General features: G+C 36.8%; 2 protein-coding genes across 4 annotated transcripts in view; both read left to right on the top strand.

Annotated features, from left to right (window-relative positions):
• The window catches only part of LOC128857082 (uncharacterized), a 44,067-nt gene extending 22,022 nt beyond the window's left edge, over positions 1-22,045 (top strand). Inside the window, exon 5 of the mRNA XM_054092650.1 lies at positions 15,959-22,045. Within this exon, the coding sequence (XP_053948625.1) occupies positions 15,959-16,104 (146 nt within the window). The 3' untranslated portion in view covers positions 16,105-22,045. The remainder of the gene's footprint in view (positions 1-15,958) is intronic.
• LOC128857081 (protein spaetzle-like) lies at positions 4,858-7,077 on the top strand. Of its 3 annotated transcripts, none has more exons than XM_054092648.1 (2): positions 4,858-6,257; positions 6,346-7,077. In XM_054092648.1, exon 1 carries the CDS (start codon positions 5,526-5,528, stop codon positions 6,231-6,233), a length of 708 nt encoding a protein of 235 aa, XP_053948623.1. In that variant the 5' UTR covers positions 4,858-5,525; the 3' UTR covers positions 6,234-6,257; positions 6,346-7,077. The 3 variants fall into 3 exon arrangements, with proteins under 3 accessions (XP_053948623.1, XP_053948622.1, XP_053948621.1); XM_054092647.1 differs by lacking the exon at positions 6,346-7,077 and having other exon boundaries at positions 4,859-4,983; positions 5,054-6,322; XM_054092646.1 differs by lacking the exon at positions 6,346-7,077 and having other exon boundaries at positions 4,859-4,983; positions 5,063-6,322.
• Positions 22,046-24,637: the final 2,592 nt, after the last annotated feature.

The raw sequence follows: 24,637 nt of genomic DNA on the forward strand, positions 1-24,637 counted from the left end.
CCGAAATCATCAGAACAAAGCTCCTGTCGTTTCTATTTTAGCTCACTCTTTTTTATTTTGGACTTCACCTTATATAAGACACATAAAGAAAATTCTAAAAATCCCATTGCTTTGTCAGCAAAAGTCACACAAAAGATAGGCTCTTACAAGCAACTAGGTTGCTGAACGTGTGCATCCAACTAAATCTCACCAACGGCGAAAGCTTTACGAAAAATCAAAGAAAAATAAGGTGACGCAATAGTAAAGTGTAAACTGCTATCAATTTTCGGCGAAACGTCGAAGACTCGGCGTCTAGAGTCAATTTTAGAAAACAAAAATTCAGTCAGCATGCCTCGATAGCGCTCGCCATAACAACGAGTCCTTCCTCATTTCCAAAGAAATAAAGACCGATGATGATGGCATCGAGTAACTCCAACATAAATATACACGATACTCATATACATGACAGTCAAGCGGCAATAAAGGCAATCAACTATATGAAATTTCATCTAAAAACGTTCCTAGGGCCAGGGAAACCATAGAGAGACTAGCCGCAGACAGACGGTTACACATTTATGGGGAACCCGGACATAAGGGCATTGCAGGAAACGAAATTGTAGATGAAGTTTAGGAGCTCTACAATATGAGCGGTGAGAATGTCTCTCGGGGTTAAAGCTTCAGAGTTAACTTAGATTCGCAAAAGACGCAGGCTTATTACAAGAAGTAAGTGTCAAGCTCCATCTGTTACCACTGAGTATCAATAGGTCTATGTGACGGCTTTCAGAAAGCCATGTCAACCAACCTAACCTAAAGACCGATGATGCTGGCGGCCTGTAAACCGCACGTAGAACAGATTTTTTTAAAGTAAACTTTCGCAATTTGGAAGCATTATTTTTGCGTTAAGCGATTCATGACGGCTTTCCAAACCTTATTGAACATACAAATCAATACAGGCAACACAGTTTGCCAGTCGATATGGCAACACTTAACCTCGTACAAAACTGCCAAAATTATGCTGAGGACTTGGAATAAGAAAACTACAAACTTCACTTTATCACTGTCTAGAAAAGAGAGTTGGAGTACTGACAGGACACTGTCTCAACCTACATCACGCAAGCCAAAATGGGATTAGTCCAAAGCGATGCGTGTAATAAATGAAACGAAGCGAATTCTAGAGTTACTTTGGAATATCTACACTGCCAGTGCTCTGTTCTTTTTAGTACTCGACAAATACTATATGCCTTCGATCAACATATATTTTTTATCCTTGAAGGATATTGCTGAACAGCTTGTAAAACTCGCGAAGACGTGCATTAAAAATTACATAAAAAAATAATTCGACTCCAAATACATGGCACTGGTCACACAATGAACCCTAGACGTGTACGTGGGATGTTTTTACAGACTTAATCTTGCCACTCTCAGCTGTCGATAGTTCTCGTGCAGCTAGAAAAATTGCCTTAAAAATAAAACCAAAGACAAATCTTGCAGGTATTTAAAGCCAAAGAATGCAAAGTCTCGACCTGTGGCGTCTATGTTCTTACCTCTGCGATTGTGAGCGGCTATTATGAACCAGCCAAACATTGCTGAAAACTGATTGCTGACGTCGTCGTGTAGTTGTAAAAGTAAAATGTGGAAAGACTGGCGCCATTCAAATACCAAATCCAATTTACTAGGGCGTTACGCTCAAACTTATGCGGATAAATTTGCGGTCTTTTACATTTTATTTTAGGTATTTTCCATTTTGAGAATCAGTCGGAAATGCATTTCAAATGGGTGAGGTGCGCTAACAAGGCGACTAAATGAACAAGCAAGAAAGTGAATATCTGTGCATGTAAATGTCTGGAGCTGCGTGTGGCATGCAAATGTGTCCATTTATTTTTGATTTTCTTAAAATTGTGCAGTGCTCACCGCAGACTTGGTGTAGACGTATAAAAAACTCATAAATATTTCTTTTTGTTACATTGTATTGTGTTTATCAGAGTGGAGCTCACTTTGTAGTGCATCATTGCATTCATTGATTTTTCTTTTAAGTTTAATAAGCCCCTCGACGCGTCTTTAGCAGGAGGTAGAGAATACAGAGATGGCGCAATCCTCAACGCGCTAATTGGTTTTCGGTGAATTTAAGAGATGAAGTGACGTTACCACAGAAAATAAACAAACCTTTGCGTGAAATGTTACTAGTTTGTGAATTAATCAATCAATCAATCGATTTTTAATATAAATTAATCGAAATAATAAAAGCGAAAGCCGCATTTTCAATTGTGAAAGTCCATATTTTATATTCCTGACTTTGCACCCACTTTCGCTTATTTTGTTTCGTTTGTTTTGTTTCTGTGCTGACGTTGTGGCCTTGAAATGGCGCACTACATCATTAATGAGTCGGCAGTAGTAATTATCACCATCGCTTTCAGAGAGAAACGTAAACGAAATCCGATCATTTACATTCAAATGTTGAATTTTATGCATTGTCTTAGCTCTAACGAGATATGGTCGGCTTGTTTATGATTGCATGCGAAGGCAGCGAAGCTAAGCATCGTCCACAAACAAAAGTTGTGTTTGCAAGCACAAAAATGTGTAATAGTTATTCCTAATTTACGCCAGCTGGTGTGCGATAACGCCAAAAATTATCCATTACATACAAATTGAGAGAGCAAAGTAAAAGGTGTTAAAAGTGCAAAGTTGAGAGAGTTGTGAAGAGAAGTGAAGTTGGGAGTGAAGTGAGTGTTACATACTGCGGAGTCATTAAGTTTGTGCTGGAGAAGTTTTAACCAACAAAAATTATGCATCACAAAAACATCTGAAAGCTTAGGATCGAACTTTTTATAAGCTGAAAATTTATTTTTTATGGAATCTGGTATTTGGTATGCAAAAACTATAAAATGGAGAATATAACAACAAAAAGCGTGAATATATACAATAATATAAGTTCGGGGGTAAAGAAACCCATTATTTTCTCGGTAGATGGTTGTAATGAGTGATAACGCATAAAGTAACGGTCAAATAATTTAAAGCTTAATTTCGTTGTCAAAATAACATTTCTCACTAAAGAAAAGTTATTTTTAGGGTGTTACAGGGTTACGATGGAAGTCAACAAAAAGAAAATTCGGTACAGTTTTCCTTTGATAAAGCCGAAAATTCAAGTCGGGCCGCTTAAATTGTGAATGATGTTCACGGAGCCGATACTGTAACAGCTAATTGCGTGCATTTTTGATTTCCTCGATCGAGTTGAGGCATTTTTGATGTTAAGGGGACAGATACCTGTAAAATTTCGAAAAAAAATAAATTTTTTTCTTCAAAAAATCTTAATATAATCCTTTAAGAATATGTCAAAAAAATTTTAGATCATAAATTTAAGTATTTCTTATATTATAGATCGTCAACCGTGACGACTCTTTTCTCTGCGTTCGGGCGCTGGGATCATTGTATAGGGTGGGCCATGTAAAATTTTCTTTTTGAATCGGCTATAAAAAAAATTAATCAATATTTTTTCAAACTTTTTTATTTTTTATTTTGAATATCGTTCAAATGACTGCCACGACTGGCTTTACAGTAGGCCATTCGATCAACCCAATTTTTAAGCACATTTTCGATTGTTTTGGCTCCAATTTCATGAATGGCAACTTCGATTTCGTGTTTTCAAGCATCAATCGTCTCTGGATGGTTCGCATAGGATTTTTCCTTACCGGCTCCCCACAAAAAATAGTCCAACGGGCTTAAATCATACCTCCGAGGCGGCCAATTGATTTCGGAATTCAAAAACGGTAGCCCAAAGTTCGAGTGTAACTTTGGCAGTGTGACAAGTTGCATCGTCCTGTTGAAACCAAATGTCGTCCATGTCATCCTCTTCGCTTTTTGGAAACAATATTACGGTAACGCTCGCCATTTACTGTAACCGCGGCTCCTGGCTCATTTTCGAAGAAAAATGGCCCGATGATTCCGCCAGACCAAAAACCGCACTAAACAGTGACTCGTTGTGGATGCATTTGCTTCTCTACAGTAACGTGTGGATTTTCTGAGCCCCAAATCCGACAATTTTGCTTATTGACGTAGCCACCGATATGAAAATCAGAAAAGAAGAAGAAGAGTCATCACTTTGGAAATAGGTTTTCAATATTTCCCAATTTTGTTCAAGCGTATAGCGCCCCATTTCGTAAATGTTAAACCTTTAAGTAAATTATGAATACATTTGACATGTCATTTGTGTTACCATTCTCAAAAAAATAGGTGGTTCAAAAAGCAAACGCTATATGGTCCACCCTTTATATAGTGGTATTGGCTTCTAAATACTGTTGAAACCCAAAAATAAAGAAAAATTGTAAATATTTTAAGATGAAATAGAAACAATAATAAAGGGTTAAAAAAAAAAATTCTGGCAGGTGCTACAATGGGAAATTTTTTTTTGAAAAATAGCAAAATGGAGGACTTTTGAAAACCACCTTTTTTATTTTCTTAAAAAAAAATTCCTAAAAAATATCTATAAAAAATGAGTATTTGACCTTAAATTGATAGTAAAATGAAAAACCGAGTATGCAGCACTACTACCAAAAATCTATGGTTTCGCATGCATTTTAAATGTTTGCTTCAATAACAAAAAATTTGGCGGGGAAAAATGGAACGCATTTAATAAATTCTATTTTCCGTTCAAGGCTGGCAATTTTTTTTAATTTGCGAGTTATTTTAAAAAAATCAGTTCGCGGTGCTCACACTTCAATTTTAGTCCCTTTCTTAAGCTCCCACATAATAACTTTAAAACGAAACTGTGAATACCCTAATTGCATTGTTGTTGGTAGAACTAAGCGCAAAAGCAAAAAGTGCAAATAAGTATTTATCATTGCTTTGTTGTTAGTTCAATACCTGAATAATTTTGCATCAAAGTGCATATTTTTTCGCATTCCGAAAACAAATTTGTTGTCCTTTGTCCAAGTGTGTTGTTGGCAACGCTACTTTAGAATTGGAGTTCCGAAGGCAATCTCATCTCTCCAACGCATTTTGAGTGAGCAGGTAAGAATCACTTTGTGTAATCGCGCGCATAGTTTCATAACAACAATAGCTCGTAAACAACTAATGGCAGTGATTCTAGGAATTTCGCGACAAGGACGTAGTAAAAACATTTCCAGAATTGCATCGCATTGTGTGCCGAAATTTAATTGCAAGCCAAACTGACCTTATCGAGTAGTCTCTTTTGCGCATTTATGAATGTAATTTCGCCTCTTTAAAATTTTAACGGCACCTGCACTTACACTCATTTATCATAGACGCTACTCTCTAGCAGCGGTTTGTAGTATAAAGAGCAAGAAATCCAACACAACTTGTCAGTTGTGGGAAAAACCTAAAATTAAGCGGAGTTCATCAGCGCACAGTGGAAAATCCTTAAATTTAATGCAAATAAATAGCGAAACTGTGTGAAAACCACAAAAAGTTGGCGGAATTCATCAATCACAACAGCTAACAACTGGGCTCACATTCATTCATGCAGCGGTGGGAAAATCTCAACATTTGGCCGATCTATAAAACAATAAAGCAGTCGCCATCACAGCAATAAAATGTGGTTTTATCGATTGCTGTTGCAGCTCTCGCTACTTGGTATTATGTGGCCTATGAGATCCACTGCCGACAACCGGCAACTAACAGCGCTAAATGAAGTTTTTGATGAGAATTTGGACAGCATTTTTAAAGTAGGACCTGGTTTTGCTGTATTCAATGAGACGAAAGTAAGGCCAGCAAGCTTTGATGATGTTATTTGCCCAGAACGACTTAACGGAATGCCATTTTGCACAGAGGTACCAGATTATCTGGACTTACCTAAGTTGGATAATTTCAACCGAGAAGACTTTGAAAAGTTCAAATCCTATTTCAAAGATGATTTTGTAATACCAAATGTGAAGAGTCGCATTGATGGTGAGCCCATGGAGAGTTATTTTTGCGACAGTAGGACACGTTTAATATACCCGAAGGTGGCTCAATCAAGAGAATCCAAGTGGCTGATGGTGGTGCAACACCCACAATACAAACAAGGCGTTTTAGTGGAGCAGTGTGAGAACGAGGACGCGCCTTGTAAATACGAGGAACTCTTACCTTTCTACATAACTACGAAGTGTAGACAGCATTTTGTCTATAGAAATTTGGTGGTGGTGGTCGATGGCCGAATGCAGGAGAATATGGTGAAATTGCCAAATGCGTGCAAGTGTGTTTTGAGGAATATCGATAAGCCGAGGCGCAAGAAAGGAAGGGAGAAAAAACGAAATTTGTAGCTTAAATTATTGTAAAAAATATGTGTAAGTTGTACAGTAAAATGACGAAATTTAATTAATAAAGCATTTTTTTATTTATTTGTTGAAAATTATTTTCTTTACTATTTGATAGGTGAATATCAGGTGGCCGCCGTAGCGGAATGGGTTTGTGTGTGTGGCTACCACTCGGTAATATCCGGGAGCGAAATCCACAGGGGGAACGAAACAGTAAAATGAAAGAAAAGGTTTTTTCTAATTGCCATCGCTCAGGGGCAGGCTTTGATAAACAACCGAGTGCAGATTTGCCATGGAAAAGCGACTCCATTCGGAGGCGACACAGAAAAATGTTGGTGCCCACATTTGTGGAACAACATCAAACTGCATCCCACGAATTGGAAGAGGAGCTCGATGAAATACTCCAACATAGGATGTAAGCGTCAATGATTTGAATGTATGTACCTATTAGTTTGCGGAAAGAGGAATTTCTTCTATAAAAATGGTTGATGAACAGGATTTAATACTGCAATAAAGGAGAAGGAAAAGAAATCCATTATTCTTGCATCAAATTTTTGCCAAATAGCTTAAAATTGTTTAATGGTCGCTCTTCAACTCCTGGACGATGTTGAGACTACTAACATTCCGGTCAACTTCGGTTATTTCTGTGATTTTATCGATATTTTCGACATTACCGACATTTTCTTCAACATCAACGGAATCGACGAAATCAAAAATGTACGCAATTAGCTGTTACAGTATCGGCTCCATGAACACCTTTCACAACTTCAGTGGCCTAGCTTGTATTTTCGCATTTTCGCCTTTACCAAAGAAAATTTTTAAAATGTACCGAATTTTACAAACTTGACCCCAAGGAAGCTGCATATAGAAAATCGAGTTAAGAAGGCCAGTCAGTATAGCCTTCTACGCCTGTAAATCTATGTTCGGCAAAAAATGGGGTCTCAAACCACGTGTCGTACTCTGGATGTAAAACTTAGCGGTTCCGCCAATTTCGACATACGGTTGCCTAGTTTGGTGGGCAACTCTTCAGAAGAGCTACAACTCCACTAAACTAGAGAGAGTGCAGAGAACTGCATGTGTGGGCATCACTGGTGCTTGTAAAACATTTTTCACTGCTGCCCTCAACGGCATTCTGCACTTACTTCCCGTGGATCTTCAAGTTAAATCCATTGCTGCTCAGAGTGTTATAAGGCTGAAGGAGATTGGCCTCCGGAGGTAATTTCCTGCTGGACATAGTAGCATCTTGAATCAGATCTACCCTCTCTTCTCTGTACCTCGTACTGATCTCTCTATTCGCAAACTGGGTTTTTAGGGTTGTGCTAAGGCTATCTTTCCGAGCAGGCCAGATTGGAAAGAGGGGAGAGTCGGCACGGTTATAGGTACCTCTGTTTTCACTGACGGTTCTAAGATGGAATCTGGAGTGGGAGCAGGGGTTTTCTCTAAATCAGCCAATATTTCAGTCTCCTTTAAACTGCCAAAAACTGGTAGTGTTTTTCAAGTACAGGCCTTCACGATGCAAAATGCTTAGAGATCACTGTTGGGAGGGAGACATTAATATCTTTTCCGATAGTAAAGCTACGATTAAAGCCCTGTCATTGCCGTATTGCAGCTCTCTACTGGTCTCGAACGTGCAGAAAACATTTCCCTTATCTGGGTTCCTGGGCACAGAAATATAGAAGGAAATGAAACTGCCGATGAGCTTGCCAGGAAGGGGTCGACAGAATCGGTTCCAGCTGTCCCCTTCTCAGACATGTGTACCCTTGACTGTTGTTAAAGGGAAACTGCCCAATTTATTTCTAAAAAAAAGCGCAAGACAAATGGAGGTTTGTCTCATCGTGTGCTATTTCAAAAACTTTTCGCAGGTAGTGGTCCACATTATGGTATCAAAATGGCACGTAAGTGCTACTTCAAGTGTAGCTGGGCTACTCTTGCCATCTAACCTACCTACCTACCTACCTACCGAATTTTCTCTTTGTTGACTTCCATTGTAACCATGTAACACCTTAACACCCTTTAACTCGTAACTGAATGGAACAAACAAAAAACAGCAAAAGAATTTTAGAGCTGCGAAATATCACCTTGACAACGAGAATAAACTTTAAATTGTTTGATCGATACTGTATGAGATATCGATCACTACAGCCATTTACCGAGGAAATAATAGATTTTTCCCTCCAAACTGATATACTACATATGAATACTTGTTGGGCCTCTACGTTTTGTTCTCATATACACCCCGTTGTAAAATTTGAACCTTATAAACATTTCGCGGAGACAAATAAAGATTTTTCCTGCAGGTTGTCCAGTGGTTAAAAGCTAAATTAAAAAATAATAGCTAATGACTTCACAGTGCGACAATTTTCAGGTCATCGGCTCGCGCCCAAATCAAACCAATTGTAAATGAAAGAGCTCATGTAGAAGAGTAAAACCCCTACTTGGTTTTGGTCTATCGGTTCACAGTTTTTTTTACAGTGCGTTAAAGTTTCGCAATATTGATGAAATGCCATATTAAATAATATGGTAAATCCAGTACAAATATTGATGTTTCTTAAATTACAAACAACATCAAGGAGTGTCTTAGGTTGTCGTCAATCTCTAGATGAGATGGCCAAGCAATATCGTGCAATCTTATGCTGGGTTCCAGGCCACAGAGATATACCATAGAACTGTGGGACAGACCAACTTGCAAGAGAAGGTACCTGTATGCCAGACATAAGTAATTTTATGGAGATACCTCTCGCAGCTTGTAAGCTTCTCATTAAGGACGCACTAATCAGTTCTGTAAATCAAAGATGGATTAGCGCTAACACCTGTGAAATTGCTAGGCAAACATGGCCAAGGCTAAACTTACGTCTGTTCAAGAGTATTATAAAACTGAGTAGACTTCAAATCAGGACCTTAGTAGGAGCCCGCACAGGACATTTTCTCATAGGAAATCATGCAAGGAGATTAGGCGTTGTATGATTTCTGTCGTAGCTGTAGCGCAAAAATGAAGATTTTCCAAATTTTTTTTTTTTTGCTAGTCAATTGCTTTATTTTACAAAAATAAAAACATGGCATGAAAACATAGCAAAATTTCAACAAAAAAATAATAATTGTAAAAGTTAGCGCTGTTTGTGTGGAACCCGTTTCTCCAGAAGACCCTTGCGGTGATCATCACAAGCCCTTGGAGATTCATCTAAAATCAATCGGGCAAGAGAAATTAGGTTTATTAATAGATAATCTTGTGCCTGATCGAAGCTTTTTTTTTTCAAAATTAAAAATATAACGGTTTCAGAAAATATTTTTCAGATTTTCGAAAATAAACTGACAACTAATTGTTTAAAAAAACTCGAAATATTTGGAAAAAAAATCCTGCGATCAGGCACGAGTTTTTTATGTTTTTATTAAAATGTACCAAGCGGTTTTTAAGTCAAAGTGATCACAAGTTCAAAAAGTGCGTGTAGCGTAGTACACATAACAGAAGTGAAACTTTCAAGGCAGACAGACAAAGAAAGATGGAGAGACTCGAGAGAGAATGAGAGAGAGAGAGAGAGAAAGAATATATATCTAAATAAATTCACAACATTTGCAGAGAATACAAATAGACAAAATTTACAAAAAACGGAGAAGGGTCGACCGGTGTAGGTAAATGCCGGACACAAACCGTGGCAACAACGCGCACTACTCTGAGCGTTTATCACCCGCACAAACGCAGCGATTCCAGAACTGCAGCAACAACACAAATTACCGCAAGGCAATAGCATTAAATCCGACGACGGAATGGATAGGACTTTATAGTACGCACAAGCACTAGCCAGGAAACGGAAATAAGCGCCAAACAGCAGCCACCAGAAAACAAAACCCCCTAAAAATTGGGACCAAAAAAACGCCTCAAACAATAGGCACCAAGGAAATATAACGCCAAAAAGTAGGCACCAAAGATATATTTCCTACAAGTTTGAACGTTAAAAAGTAGGCAATGTTATTTCTCACTAGAAATTAGCAACCACAAGGAAAACCTCAGACAAAATAGCCTAAAGTGTAACTAAGATATATATAGTGTATAGCTCTCTCTCTCCTTTTCCTTTATGTTATATCTTTTTTCTCTCTCGCGGAACGAAAATGCCCAAAACGTTGCATGGCCTTGAAATTTTACTCTCCATTCTCGCTCGTCCATCGACGCCTCAAAAACATAGTTTTGAGAAAAACGCATTTAAAGATTTGCTATCTGCTCCGGAACGCCCGAGCGCCCTTTGTTAATTGTTGAATAACTCGAAAAGTATTTGTCGCATTCTCTTCAAACTTTCACACAATTTTTTTAACATATTACACTTATTATTGTAAGAAATTAATAAAAAAACCAAATTTTTTGAAAAACGCGACTGCCCCTAGAAACTGATAAACAAAAAAAACACACACAGGGACTTATTGAAATTTATTTGTTTCTCATTTAATTTTAATAATTCTTTTATGAAAATATAACTCATTTCCTACAAAAACCATAAAAATCCGAGTGTTAGATATTTAGCAAATTTATTGTAAAAACAACGCAATGAATTATCATCAAAATACCACACTTTTTAATCAGAGTTTTTACAAAAAGTTCGAACATGCAGTTTTATAATCCCTAGAATTTTGATACAAAATGTGAAATGGCTCGAAACACGCGTTGGTTTTTTTTGTTTTTTTGTTTTCTGGCGGTTTTTTGCATTTTCTCCATATAAAGAATACTCAACATTTTTTATATGAAAAAAAAGCACCGCGTAAACTTTATGAAGTGTTTATATAATATTAAAAATAATAAAAAAATTCGATGGCCTTCAAGTTGCATTAATTGAATTGTGCTTCAGTAATTCGCACATTTCACATTCGATATCCCGCCTTATTTATCACTCACTTGTAAGCCCTTGTGTTGTGCTCGCATGTGCGAAAATTAACTTCCATCTGCATATTCACGTGCGGAAATTGCATTTTACTCGTATTTTCATATTTTGTAGGAGCAGGAGCAGCAGCTCCTTCACAATAATTTGCATTTAAATGCAAAAATCATATCGTGCGAGTTGCGTTTTCGTTGCAAATTATGAAAGTCGTTTATTTTCTTAGTTGCCAGCTTCGTTTGCACTCGCAGCAACATTTGTTGTCGACACTCGCCAAATTTGTACGGCAGTGCAGCTAAAAGTATGCAATAATAAGCGCATTAATATCCGGGAAGTAAAAATAGTCCCTGGGTAAGCTCATATTGTTTGGTAAGTTATGAACTGTAAAACCCAATAGGAAATATCCGAAATAAATTTTGGTTTCAAGATATTTAGGGAATTTAAATAATCAAGCACTAAATTAAAACATACGATTTCAATGGAATTAAATTTGAAATGACTAAATGATAATTTTAAAAAGCTAACAACTAGCTCTTGGTACGTAGAATCTGTTGTACAGTGATGAACTTAAGTCTACACACAGCAGCATATTTTCCTACTTCCCTGAAGGTATACAATAACTGAAAAAACATCAAGAGTTTATTAAAAAATAGAGAGAGTATTCAAAAATATAAAAAACTTAAATTGTTTCTCTTGCTTTATAACAAAAAATAGCAAAACAAGAAAAAAGCTGTATGACAAAAGTCTGCATAGGTTAGGTTAGGTTAAATGGCTGTCCTTCCTAGGAGCCCACTTCGAAAAAAGTTTAAAATTTATCCGTTGTGATACCATACAGGTGGAGGGGAAGGGAAAAGGCAGGTGGAAGAAAAAGGTAGAAGGGGCTTGTACTAGAGGATGACGTCCAGCAGTGGCGATTTATGTTTGTATTAACCGCTTAAAGCTGCTGATGAATTTCACCAGGCGTATGATATTTAAACCCGTAATATCCGCTGCGAAATAGCGAAGTAGTGAGAGCCTTCAGGGTCCGGCACTCGAAGTGTAACCAATTAAAAATACCATAAATTTAGTTTCGAAAATTACTTTTATTCAATTCGAAGTAAAAATTGTGTGAAGATAATACAAAATTAAGAATCAGTTCACTTTTGCTCGATGTGACCACGTTTTGCCTTGATTATGGCCTTGAGATGGTCCACAAACGAATCGCAAGTTGTCGCAATGTGACTTGCAGGCATTTTGGCCCACTCGCGGACAATGGCTATTTTCAGCGGCTTGAGACTAGTGAATCTTTTAGTTCGAACCTCGCACGTCCAAGGCCACCGAAATGTTTGCCTGCTCACGACCACGACAAGCCAGGCTTGATGAAAGCGATTAGAGAGCGCCTATCTGCGGTTGCAGCGGTCCAAGTCATTACTCGTGGCGTGTACTGCCTCCTGGAGGCGAATCGCTAACTCAAATTCTCGTATGTTGCTGCTTTAGAATGAGATCAAACGCCTTTTGGATCTTGTAAGGCTTGACTTTGAGACCATACTTTAGTATGCGGCAGATGCTACGGTCAGACATCTTCAGTTCTTTCGCCATTTGATTGGCACTTCGTCGGGGATTTCAGCCAAGTCGCTTCTTCACTTTTTGAACCTTTTCACATGACGTTGCAGTGTCCACCTCCATGACGTTTTGCGATGGCGCCAGTATCAGTGTGACGAGTAATGGTGCGATAAACAAAAACTTTCTTTACTTTAAGGTGGTCGAGCTCACAAACAATCGTTGGTTGTGATTTTCTAGCCAAATAAAATGCGTTTGAAATCCATGACTGATTTTCTTTTTTCGCGATTACTCTCGGAAAAATGCTTCCGGGCGCTTCTAAACAATACTCTGGGCTGTCATTTAGCCAACAGCTGATATCGTTGCATCAGCTTGACGAGCGGTCTGAAGTTGCTTTCACTTCGAGTCCCGGACTCCGTAAATGTCTTTGGCCGTCGAGAGCAGGGCAGTTGAGAAGAAGGCACTGAGATGACTACACCTCGTCCTCCAGACAGCTCCTGCAGAAAGGAATCTCAAGCCTCACAACATAGACACCTAGCAGACAATGTCTGGTAAGGATACCTATCAAATTCGATTCCAGCGTCTTTGTTAACTTCAGAATATTTCTCGAGCGGCCCCGATCTACCCGTGGCCAGAAGGATTTCGCGACTTTGCACGTTTGCGCACTAGCTCAGCGCACGTTGAGTTGATGCGAGGCCCATCTTTCCAGTGGCACACCACAGGTTCTCAAGAAAACTCCAAGCCTCTGATATTGCAATGCAACCATCTCCAGAGTTCCCTTGACTAGCCAGCTCATCGGCCCAGCATTTGATCTCTATGCCGCTTTGACCGGGAACCCAAATGAGCTTAATATTCTGAAGTATTCTAATGTAATCGAGAAGGAAGTCAGATAAATATTTTTAACGCAATTTTTTCCCAGTAGTCAGCAAAAAAATATTTTTAATGCAATTTTTCCGAGTAATCAGTAAAAAAATATTTTTACTGCAATTTTTTTCAGTTTTTTTTTGTTCCTTGTTCACTCCTCCCGGGAGCATAGGGCCTCGACAAGACTCAGGCTTGCGTTGGTTTCGTTAATCTATTTTGCTTAGTGTGATTAGCCTGCCGCTACCAGTTCTAAGTACTGGGAATGCCCACCCGTCGTTGCTTAAGAACAACGCCTTTTAACTGTTTAGAGCGCCGTCTGTGTTTCACATTTTTCTTCCAGCAGGATCGCACAGCTGGTTGAGGGCTTCGCTAAATTTGGTGTGTCTGCGCTATTGCCGCGGTTACCCGCTTCCTCTGCTGGCGCCACTGATGCAATCTGTAACTGAGTCTTTTTCTTTGTTTTTGCTTGTTTTAGCAGCCATAATGCAAATAATGCGCTGATCAGTGTGCAGGAATAAGGATGAGAAGGATAAGTTTTCTGGGGTTGAGGAATGAGACTTTTTGTTGTGTGTTTTTAGAAAGAAGGAAGGTAGGTAAATTTGGAAAGTGCGAGGACCGTGCTTTACGTGGGATTCGAATCCACAACCTCTGGGATGGCAGGCTAGACTACCGAGACCGCGGTTTTTTCAGTAGTCAGTAAAAAAATATATTTCGGCTATGTCAGCCACTAAATAAAAGTTATTTAGTTTAATGTATTAAATATTAAATCTGGAGTCTGTAATGAAATGTTTCGCCAAACACAAAAATAATCCTCAAAAGGCTAAAAAAAACCAGCTCTCATGAAGCGTGACCCCCTTTTTTTTTTGTGTTTTTGTTTTTTTCGGGACAACGAAGTTGTTCTCAGAGCCCATCGTAGCTAAAGAGTCAGAGGGCTTGTTAACCGCGATACCCAAGTGTCCTGGGACCCATGTTAGCACCAGGATTATCTGTCTACCGACGTAGTTCAGCTTAGTTTTAAAGAACTCAACTACGCTTTAAGTGGTTGGAGGGCTGTCCAAGGCCATGAGTGCAACATTGCTGTCACAGACTGATACAGAGCTGCCTCTACATCTGTTTTCCACAACAAAGTTCATCGCTTCTTGAACAGCATACACCTCTGCTTGAAACTACTTTCAAGTACGACTACTGATGGCAAGGAGTCAAGGAACATGGAGTGAATCGTTGGATCGAGTCCCATGCCTTCTCTTTTGTCCAATGCCGGACAGGGGCCGTACCAATTCTCATTGTGTTTCACCTGCAGATGGCCTTCAAGGTCTCTCCGTGCATGAAAATATCAAGTGGTGATAGACTATATATACATATATATATAATTGGCGCGTACACCCTTTTTGGGTGTTTGGCCGAGCTCCTCCTCCTATTTGTGGTGTGCGTCTTGATGCTATTCCCCAAATGGAGGGACCTACAGTTTTAAGCCGACTCAGCAGCTGAGGAGCTTTTTCATGGCAGAAATACACTAGGAGGTTTGGCATTGTCGGGAAAGCTCCGGTGCAACAGATGGCCACAGTGCGTTGTAGTCTCGATAAGTCCTGCTAACTCCCACGAGAGAGAGTCTACACATCCAGAAGTAGATCTAAAGGATCTTGATAGTAGAAACGTCCCACGTTTTGCAGAATGTTGTCACTGATTTGGATGTCTTTGTTTCAACGTGGGACTTCCAATGGAGTTTACTACCGAGGATTGAGACTCCTTTTAGCTTAGGCAGAACGAGTCCATCAAGCTTCCTCCTTCTAGTAAGGAGGACAATGCCAGATAATACCCCCTTAAACCTTTTTCTTTTAGCTTAGGCAGAACGAGTCCATCAAGCTTCCTCCTTCTAGTAAGGAGGACAATGCCAGATAATACCCCCTTAAACCTTTTCCAATTGGGTATGTGCAGCTGGTTAGATGCAGTGGAATGTGGCAACACTAAGAGCAAATGGAAATAAATGTTGTTGTCAACTCACTTCACAACCTCAGCTCGACTCGACATGCTCTCCGCCTTTTCTCGTTTATTAAATGCAAATGCAAATTGCGTGACACGCCGACAATGCGTTGCACGGACATGTCACGCAAATGCATCCTTTCGTTGTGTGCTGTAGCTCATTTTTTTTTTGTCATTTCGCAAATTTCTGCACTAACCGGCAGTGTTGTTGTCGAGTCGAGTCGAGTATCATGCGATGGCTCTGAAGCGAGTGTTGGCACTTAACTACAGATTACAGTTAAACGCTTTTCATAAGCAACAAAGAATGTCAATTAAAGCATTTTTTCCCCTCTTAATTGGGCGGCACTTTGGAGTGCACAAAGTGGCTGCAAAGTATTTTTTTTTTTAATTATGCGCATCGAATTTAAGTTTATATTGGTTTTACACATCACAGCCTGCCTTAATTAATTTTTATAAAAATTTCATTTATCTTTTATTCTTCTCTTGCAGGCTATGCGACGCATGCGCGTCCACGCCAAAACTCGGTGTTCGTCGGCCCCAGCCCCAATCAGTTCATGATGCCACGACCGCCGCGTAAAACGCGCTCCGCCATGGATTTGCATTCGATGGTGCTCGATGAGGCGGCGGAGGTGTAAATAACAGAAAAATAATATGCGCGTATTGGAGATGATAGCGAAAGCTTTGTAAAATATATCGAGCGTCAAAGGGAGTTGAGTAAGAGCAAAATCCATTCGAAATGCACTGTCACTTTACGGCGATTCTAAAGTTTCTTACATTTAAGAGTTAAAGTAGAAAAGAAAAAAAAACGAATATTTTTTTTTGCTCACTATCTCTACTTAAGCTGTAAGCGTTTTAAGCAAGCAAACTTATACTTAGCTACTGGAAGCTGTTTTCTGTTGCACTGGTTACTTTCTACAAGTCACTACTACTATTTGCATAACCCTCGTATTTATGCATAGATATACATATATATTACATACATATACGTTTAGGAATTTTTCTTACTCTACTCTACATCTCTACTTCTTGGATTGTTCATTTTGCTCTATCAAATTGTATTTAAATATCTGAAGTTATTCTTAACCTAAATAAGTCACAGAAATTATTCAAAGTTACTTTAAGTAGTTGAGTGTTTTATACATTTATATGAATATGTTTGTAAGTGTCAAAACTAAAAATTCAAAGATATTACCAAGTATATGAAATCCTATAAAAAAAACTACAAAAAAAAATCAAATTAAAAAGTATACATTTTTTTCAACGAAATCTCCTAACTAAAATTTTAAATATATTACCAAGTAAATGTAACAACTACACAAGAACAAAAACAAAAAAAAAACAAGAAATTGAAAAATAATAGGCAGAGTGAACCAATGAGAACCTGGGACGTCAATATTCAAAAAATTCAAATTTTTATAAAAAAACAAATTATTCTCAGATTTTAATCATCTTTTGAATCAGCACTAAACAATACGAAATCTGCTCCTAAGCCCACCCTTCAAACTGCATCAGAAGACCAACTACTTCCAAATAGAAAAAGGAAATAACCATTCGAAAGACCCAAATATTCTGCACCAAATCTTAGAAAAACTCACGAAACAAAATGAGTTCGCGCTAGCGCTGCAAAGAGGCTACTAATCTTGCAAAAATCTTACAGGGTTTGATTGAAAAGTAATGACCCTTGTTTTTTTAAGCAGTTTTATTAAACCTTTTGGCTTATACAACTAATATTCTTCGAAATAGGACCCTTGAGCGTCAATACACCGCTGGTAGCGGTCCTTCCACTGCAGGAAACATTTTTTAAACTCATCCGCCGGAATCGCGTTCAATTTGGCTGTCACAGTTTCTTGGATCGCCTCGATGGAGTCGAAACGCCTCCCCTTCAGCTTTCTTTTCAGACGCGGGAACAAGAAGAAGTCCGAAGAGGACAGGTCTGGGCTGTTGGGAGGGTGGGGAAGCACCGGAACCCCCATCTTAGCCAATGCAGAGGTGCAGAGGAAGGCGGTGTGCGCCGGCGCATTGTCGTGATGAAGGGTAAAATTTGGCACACACTTTGCGCATTTCAAGTTTTCCGGTCACGATTTCCCGCACATTGTAATAAGTAAAATTTAACTTCACTGATCTCACGTAGACTACCACGACGGTCAATGGTCAAAAATTCACGAACCCGGTTCACATCTTCGCCTCTTTGCGTCGTCGAAGGCCTTCCAGATCGCTGTTTGTCTTCGACGTCCTCCCGGCCTTCCTTGAACGACTTGTGCCACCGTTTTACCTAGACACAAGACAGAGATTGGTCCCCGTAAGCCTTCTTGAGTAGCCCAACGGTTTCGGTACTCGTTTTGTTTAGCTTTACGCAAAATTTGATCGAGTAACGTTGCTCCAAAGATCGCTGCACTTTCGCCACTGCAAAATCCTAACACACTTTTAAAACAGCTTTCACGCGCGGAGCGATATTGACTGCACCGCTGTTGCCAGGGAACTGGGACCGGTTTCTAGTGGAAGGGGAAGGTCCAACGATCATTTTTTCCCACCAGCCGATTTGGTTGATCGCTTGGCAGACGCTCCGCGCGGGAAGGCTCATTACTTTTCAATCAAACCTTACATCAACCTAAATGACTAATGTTTTTTAGAATTATGCTATGGAATGCAAACGGCTTAGATTAGATTAGTTTAGATTTGTGGGGGGTTGGACAAGTGCAAGCACTCAGTCAGTTGACCATTGTACTGCGCCCGGATAGCTTTCAGTAGAAAGCATAGAGAGATAGAAAAGATAAAATTTGGGTGGTAAGACGGAAAAATTAGGTGAAATGAGGCGACTCTTCCACAAATCTCTTGGGTTCATTGATGAATCTTAAGAGATCTGGGAGAGGAAGAGTATGAACCTCATCCATGCTCAGTATATCGCAACCCAATATTCTAAGTCTGATTCTGGAAAACGCCGGCCAGCTACAGAGAAAATGCTCTGCAGTGTGCTCATCCTCAGTACACGATAGGCACATCGGGCTGTCGACGATCCCTTAAGCTGACCACAGGCGCAATTTTCCTGTTTGCTTCTTTCACAAGGCACTTGGCTCAACCCTGACCAACGTCCTCTATGGGTAGACCTCATGAAGTCGTCAATCCATACTTGAATCGATGAGGAATTGACACCTAGAAAGAGTTCAGGGCCTAGTGGCATACTTGCAGAACCTTCATTAGCCAATTTATCAGCCAACTCGTTTCCAACTTTGTTGTGTTTTGCAACACTGTTCAGTTTTGTTTTACATTCACCGACTAACTTCTAGGAGCAGCGTGGGTTAGCAAGGGCTATCAGTGCAGCTTGACTGTCACTACAAATTCCAATACTGCTAAACCGCCTTAATTATTCTAATTAGCCAGTATGCCACATTCAAGATGGCATAGACTTCCGTAAAGAATACCGTGACCATCTGTCCTGTGGCATAGGAGTACTTAGTGTCTTCATCTAAGTACCATCTAGATCCGCTACCATCACTGGTTTTGGATCCGTCGGTGTAGAAATTGTACTGATATCCCGTTAATAGGTTCTCTGGACCTAACCATTGATCTGGGATCAAAACATCATACTTCCCACAGAAGCTAACGAAAGGCACCCGATTTCCCATTGGCATCGAGAACAGTGTGCACTGCCCCAACAACTCGTGGTATATCAAATAGTGGACAGTGTTTTCTTCATTTTCCCAGAATTCCTTTAACTTGAGCTTGTACGCCGCCTTCATTGCTTCCTTTCGAATTTGAAGATCTAGAGGTGGCAAGTTCAGAATGGCATTAAGGGCATCACTAGATGTCTTACTCATGGCACCTGTGATACCCAAGCACATACTTCTCTGCAGCTTGTTTAGGGGTTTTACTCTGCAATTAAGCATTGTAGCCGTCCACCATACTACAGAGGCGTTTGTAAAAATGGGTCTAATCAGAGTGATGTACAACCAGTGTACTATCGCCGGTCTTAGACCCCATGTCTTGCCAAAGGTTCTCTTACACTGACAGAAGACTTTGAGTGTTCGAGAGACCTACTGCTCGACGTGCTTCTTCCAGATAAGCTTACTATTTAGGATTACTCCTAAGTATTTAACCTCGGAAGACAGTTGCAGTGTGTCCATTTTCAATGTGGGTAGTATCAAGCCTTCCTTATTGCGTTTCCTAGTGAAAAGCGCTATGGTAATTTTTGTAGGATTCACCGAAAGGCCATGCAATGCGCACCAATAATCAATCTTATTTAGAGCTACCTGAATTTTATTGCATATAGCTTCAAGTGATCGTCCTGAGATTAGTACGCACACATTGTCTGCGTAGGCTTGGATGTGTCCAATTTCCTGCAGATCATTAAGAAGAGAGTCCACAACAAAATACCAAAGTAGGGGAGAGAGTAGCAACCCTTGTTTTTCAGCCCAAATATGCGAATTTTGCTTACTAAAGTAGCCATTAACCCAAAAACGGGTACTCAAATGGCTACACATCATAAGTGGGCCTGAGCGCGAGGAACTCATTTCACAGATCGTCGACTTTCGTAATTCGAATGAACGATTTGTAAACTTCGTTGAGGCGTAAATCATTCCATGATGAAATGTTAATGAATACTGATAAAAAAGTATGTATTTAGTTTGGCAGTAGTCACTCGTCATCTGCCTTTATCCCTCCTGGAAAAAGTACCTCTAGTCTGTCCACTCTTTATTTACTTGGTAGCCATAGACTTTTAAAAGGTTTAAACAACTTATGAACCTTCTGAAGAACAAAGTCAAAATGCTTACAGGCATTCTCGAGAGCCACAACGGATAGTGAAGCCATAAACTGCGTTTGTCGATTCTGTGACTCGTCAGTGCAGTCTAAAGAAGAAGAAGCATGCATCTTGGCCTGGTATTGCCGAAAAAATGGGCATACGCTCAACTCAGCTCTATACCGCATAAGATCTCTTAAGAGAACTATGCCTGGATGAAATATTGTTAGAAGTAGGAGGTATAGTAGGCCTTATGAGACAGCGGACCACTTTCTGTACGTCTGCCCGGGCTGCGCTCGAATCAGGCTTGAGGCCTTTGGCACTGATGTGTTAAGAAGCGACCACCTTGGCTCCTTGGCACCACAAGTTCTACCAGTACTCAGATTTCTTCGGAGGTCGGGTAGATTTAAATAAAAATAAAAAAAGAAACCGGAGTATAGTCCAATGGACGTAATGTTGTTTGAATGCTGTACTTGCTAGTTTGTCCCGACGAAAAAAAGGAAATATGATTGGGATGATATTTCTTTCATATCAACCGTAGAATCGAAGCTTTCGTTTCCTTTTTGCTCTAATTAATGTTTTTTCAGGGAAACCAAAACAAAAAAAAAAAAAGAATCAAAAGCAACTCCAACGAAGGAGTATCTCTTTAGTAGATTTATATTTCGCAAGAAGAATATGACGGAAATGCGGCTCCCAAGAACGCTTACTCTTCATTAAAAAGTCTGAGAGACCATTGGACATTGGAATTTAAGGGGCATGGTAGCTGGAGCTTACAGTGTCACTCCTCTTTTTAGCACCTAAATATTTTATCTATCTAATCTTATCTGCCGTGAGACAACTAGCACAGCTTCCTCAGATAAAATTAATTCACATTTGTGCAATAAAATAAAGTAATGACTAAAAATCTAGAATAACTGACGTTTTAAAGCTTAATCTCTCTGTAAAATAAAATTGTAAAAATAATCAAGCCAACCTGCAATTTAACCTTTGCAACAGAAAATAAAAAAATACTATTTCAAGCAAATTTCTACTGATTCAAGACGATTGCAAAGTGAAAAGAACGAAGTTAGGAGAAAAATTATTTTCGTACTAAATCAATTAAGAAACTTGAAAAATGGAAAAAATTACAAAATTACAAAAATTAATCAAAACATTGGCAAAAAAAGTACATTAGCAAGATTTGTAGTTGTAGTGTGTACAGTTAAGAGCAAAAGGGAAATATCAGCAACACAAGCAAGGGTAAAAACAACAGCAACAAATTTAACTAAGAATAAATTAAGCCAAAGTAAAAATAAAAAAATAATAAAAATATTTATATAATAAAAAATGTTAAGAAACTGAGTACTAAAAATTTAAAGGATAAAAATATATTTCTTAAACTTTTTTTTTAAATTTATTACTATGTGAACTTATGCATATGAAAGCGAGAAAACTAAATATTTAGAGTGTATTTTTACAATATGCAACTATTTACAAATATGTATACATGCCGACATATACACCTGTGTGCACAATAATAGCAGCGCGTCATATTGCAAAGTTTTGACTATTGATTTTTATTTACTTTTTTTATGCTTTATTAAAAAGAGAGGCTTTATATTACGACAAAAGCCATATAATTGCAGGTTTCATACTTTGGGCACTTAAAAGAATAAAATAAAAACTTAAAGAAAAAAATTTTAATTAATCAAAATTTCAAACTTATTTTTTTATAAAACAGAACTGTTATTTATATAATTTTTTTTATTTTTTTATTAGAAAATAAAGTTTATACAACAAAAAATAAAGTTTATACTACAACAACAAAGTATGATTCCAGGCTTCAAATTTTTTTTATTTTTTTTGTAAAAGAAAAATAAAGTTTATACTTAAGAAAACCACATAATTGCAAGTTTCACACTTCAAAAAGTTCAAAAAATTTCATAAAAATTTTAAAGTTGGTTTTTATATAATTTTTTTATCAATTTTCATCATTTTTCTATTATGAAAACCAGATAATTGCAAGTTTTAAACTTTACGCAAAACTTAAATAAAAATATTAAAAAACAAAATAAATACTAATAAAACTAATTAGTTAAATATTAAAAAGAATTTTAAAAAACTTATTTATAATTTCAAATTTTTTAATTTATAATATAATTTAATTATAAATAATAATATACTTAAAAAAATGCATCAAATTTTCAAGCTTGTTTTTTAAGGAAGCAAAATTTTTTTAAATATTTTTTTATTTTTTATTACAAAATTATAAAAAAATTATTAAATTAAAAATTATAAAAATTTATAAAAACCAGATAATTGGAAGGCTCAAACTTTGCGCGAAACTTAAGAAAATTATATGAATTAAAAATTTTTTTTTAAATTTAGTTAACAAAAAAAAATTTATCAAAATGTCAAACTTCTTTTTTATAAAACAAAACTGTTTATATATATTATTTTTTTTTAAGTTTAACCATATAATTGCAAGTTTTAGACTCCTAAAAAATCAAAAACTTTCATGAAAATTTCAAACTTGTTTTTATATAATTTTTTATTTTTAATATTATACTTAAAAAAATTAATCAAATTTTCACACTTAGTTCTTTGTAAAACAAAATTTTTTTTTTTAATATTTTTTTATTTTTATTACAAAATTAGAGTTTTCCGAAACAAAAACCAGATAATTGCAAATCTCATACTTTGCGCAAAATTTAAAAGAGTTAAATAAATTTAAAAAATTTCAAAAAATGATATTTTATCAGTACTTCTTAATTTTTAATATCATACTTAAAAAAATTAAAAAAACTTCATAAAATTTTCAAACATATTTTTTATAACACAAATTTGTATTTTAATATTTTTTTTTATTTTTTATTACAAAATTAGAGTTTTCTATAACAAGAACCAGATAATTGAAAGTCTCAAACCTTGCGCAAAACTTAAGAAAATTATATAAAAAAAAAAAAAATGTGAACAAAATTTCAAATTTAGTTTGAAAAAATTAAAACAAAAATGCATGAAAATTTTAAACTTATTTTTTATAAAAAAAGTGTTTTTGCATAATTTCCTTTATTTTTAATATTATGTATATCTAAAAAAATTCAAAAAAAAATTGATCAAATGTTTTAAATTTATTTTTCATGAAGCAAACTTTTTTTTTATAATAAATAATATTTTTTTTTAATTTTTATTGCGAAATTAAAATTTTCTATAACAAAATCCTGTTAATTGCAAATCTCAAACTTTGCGCAAAACTTAAGAAAGTTATATAAATTAAAACAAAGTGTTATCAAATTTTCAAATTTAGTTTTAAAAAGTTAAAAAAAAATTCATTCAAATTGCAAATTTGTTTTCTATATAATTTTTTAAGTTTATAGTGCAACAAAAACCACATAATTGCAAGTCTTAGACTCCAAAAAGATCAAAAAATGTTATGAAAATATCAAATTTGGTTTTTATAAAGAAAATTATTTATTAGATAATTTTTTTATTTTTAATGTTAAACTTAAGAAAATTTAATTTTAATGTTATACTATAAAAAAAAAATTTATATAATTATTTTTTTATTTTTTATTAAAAACTTAGGATTTTCCTTAACAAAAGCCAAATTGCAAGTTTCAAACTTTGCGGAAAAGTTTTCTTTTTAATTTCAACAAAATTTCAAATTCTTTTGTCAGAATTTTGAAAAAAATTGTGGGTATGCGATTTTGTAGTTAAATTTTTGCGTTATTTTGCGCTCATTTAAAGAGGCCCGTAATTTGCGTTAATTTTTGATACTTAAAATTTCGAACATTATACGGAAGAAAATGCACTAACAAAATTGGCAAAAATCAACACGAATTTTGAGCCACCTCAAACTTTCAAACTATTTTTTTGTCCCTATGCTTCCATATGGAGCGATGGGAATAGCTATACTCGTATATACATCAAACTAGCACTTTATTATACCGAAATTCAAAGGGTTATAAAAGTGCATGGTCGAAGATTCTCTAAAAATTCTGCTCTAATTTTGTACGAAGTGTGAAACTTTAAGTTATGTGCTTTTTGTTGTAGCATAAGTTATATTTTTATAAAAAAAATTAATAAAAGAAATAGTCCAAACTTTCCAATATCCACGCTGCTAGTATAGCGAACACAGCTGTACTTGTGGTAAACTATTCTACGTAGTATAGGACGAATCGTTGACCTTTTCTACTTGAAGTTCCGTTAGTAAAAAAGTTTACTATTTAGTAGTAGTTTGTTACACAGAAATATCTGAAAGATTTGTATAAAACAACAACTAATAAAAAGTGGCCAATTACTTATGTAAGTACGTAGCGAAAAAAGTATAAGTAGCGTATATTAGATTACATTAGCGTGAATATCTTTTTGTTTCAATAACTTACTTCTATTGTATTCTAAAACAAAACAACTACAAAAACACTTTACAAAAAGTTTTGGTTTCACTCACGAAA

Source organism: Anastrepha ludens, chromosome 3 (assembly GCF_028408465.1).
Source record: "Anastrepha ludens isolate Willacy chromosome 3, idAnaLude1.1, whole genome shotgun sequence".
Taxonomy (NCBI): domain Eukaryota; kingdom Metazoa; phylum Arthropoda; class Insecta; order Diptera; family Tephritidae; genus Anastrepha; species Anastrepha ludens.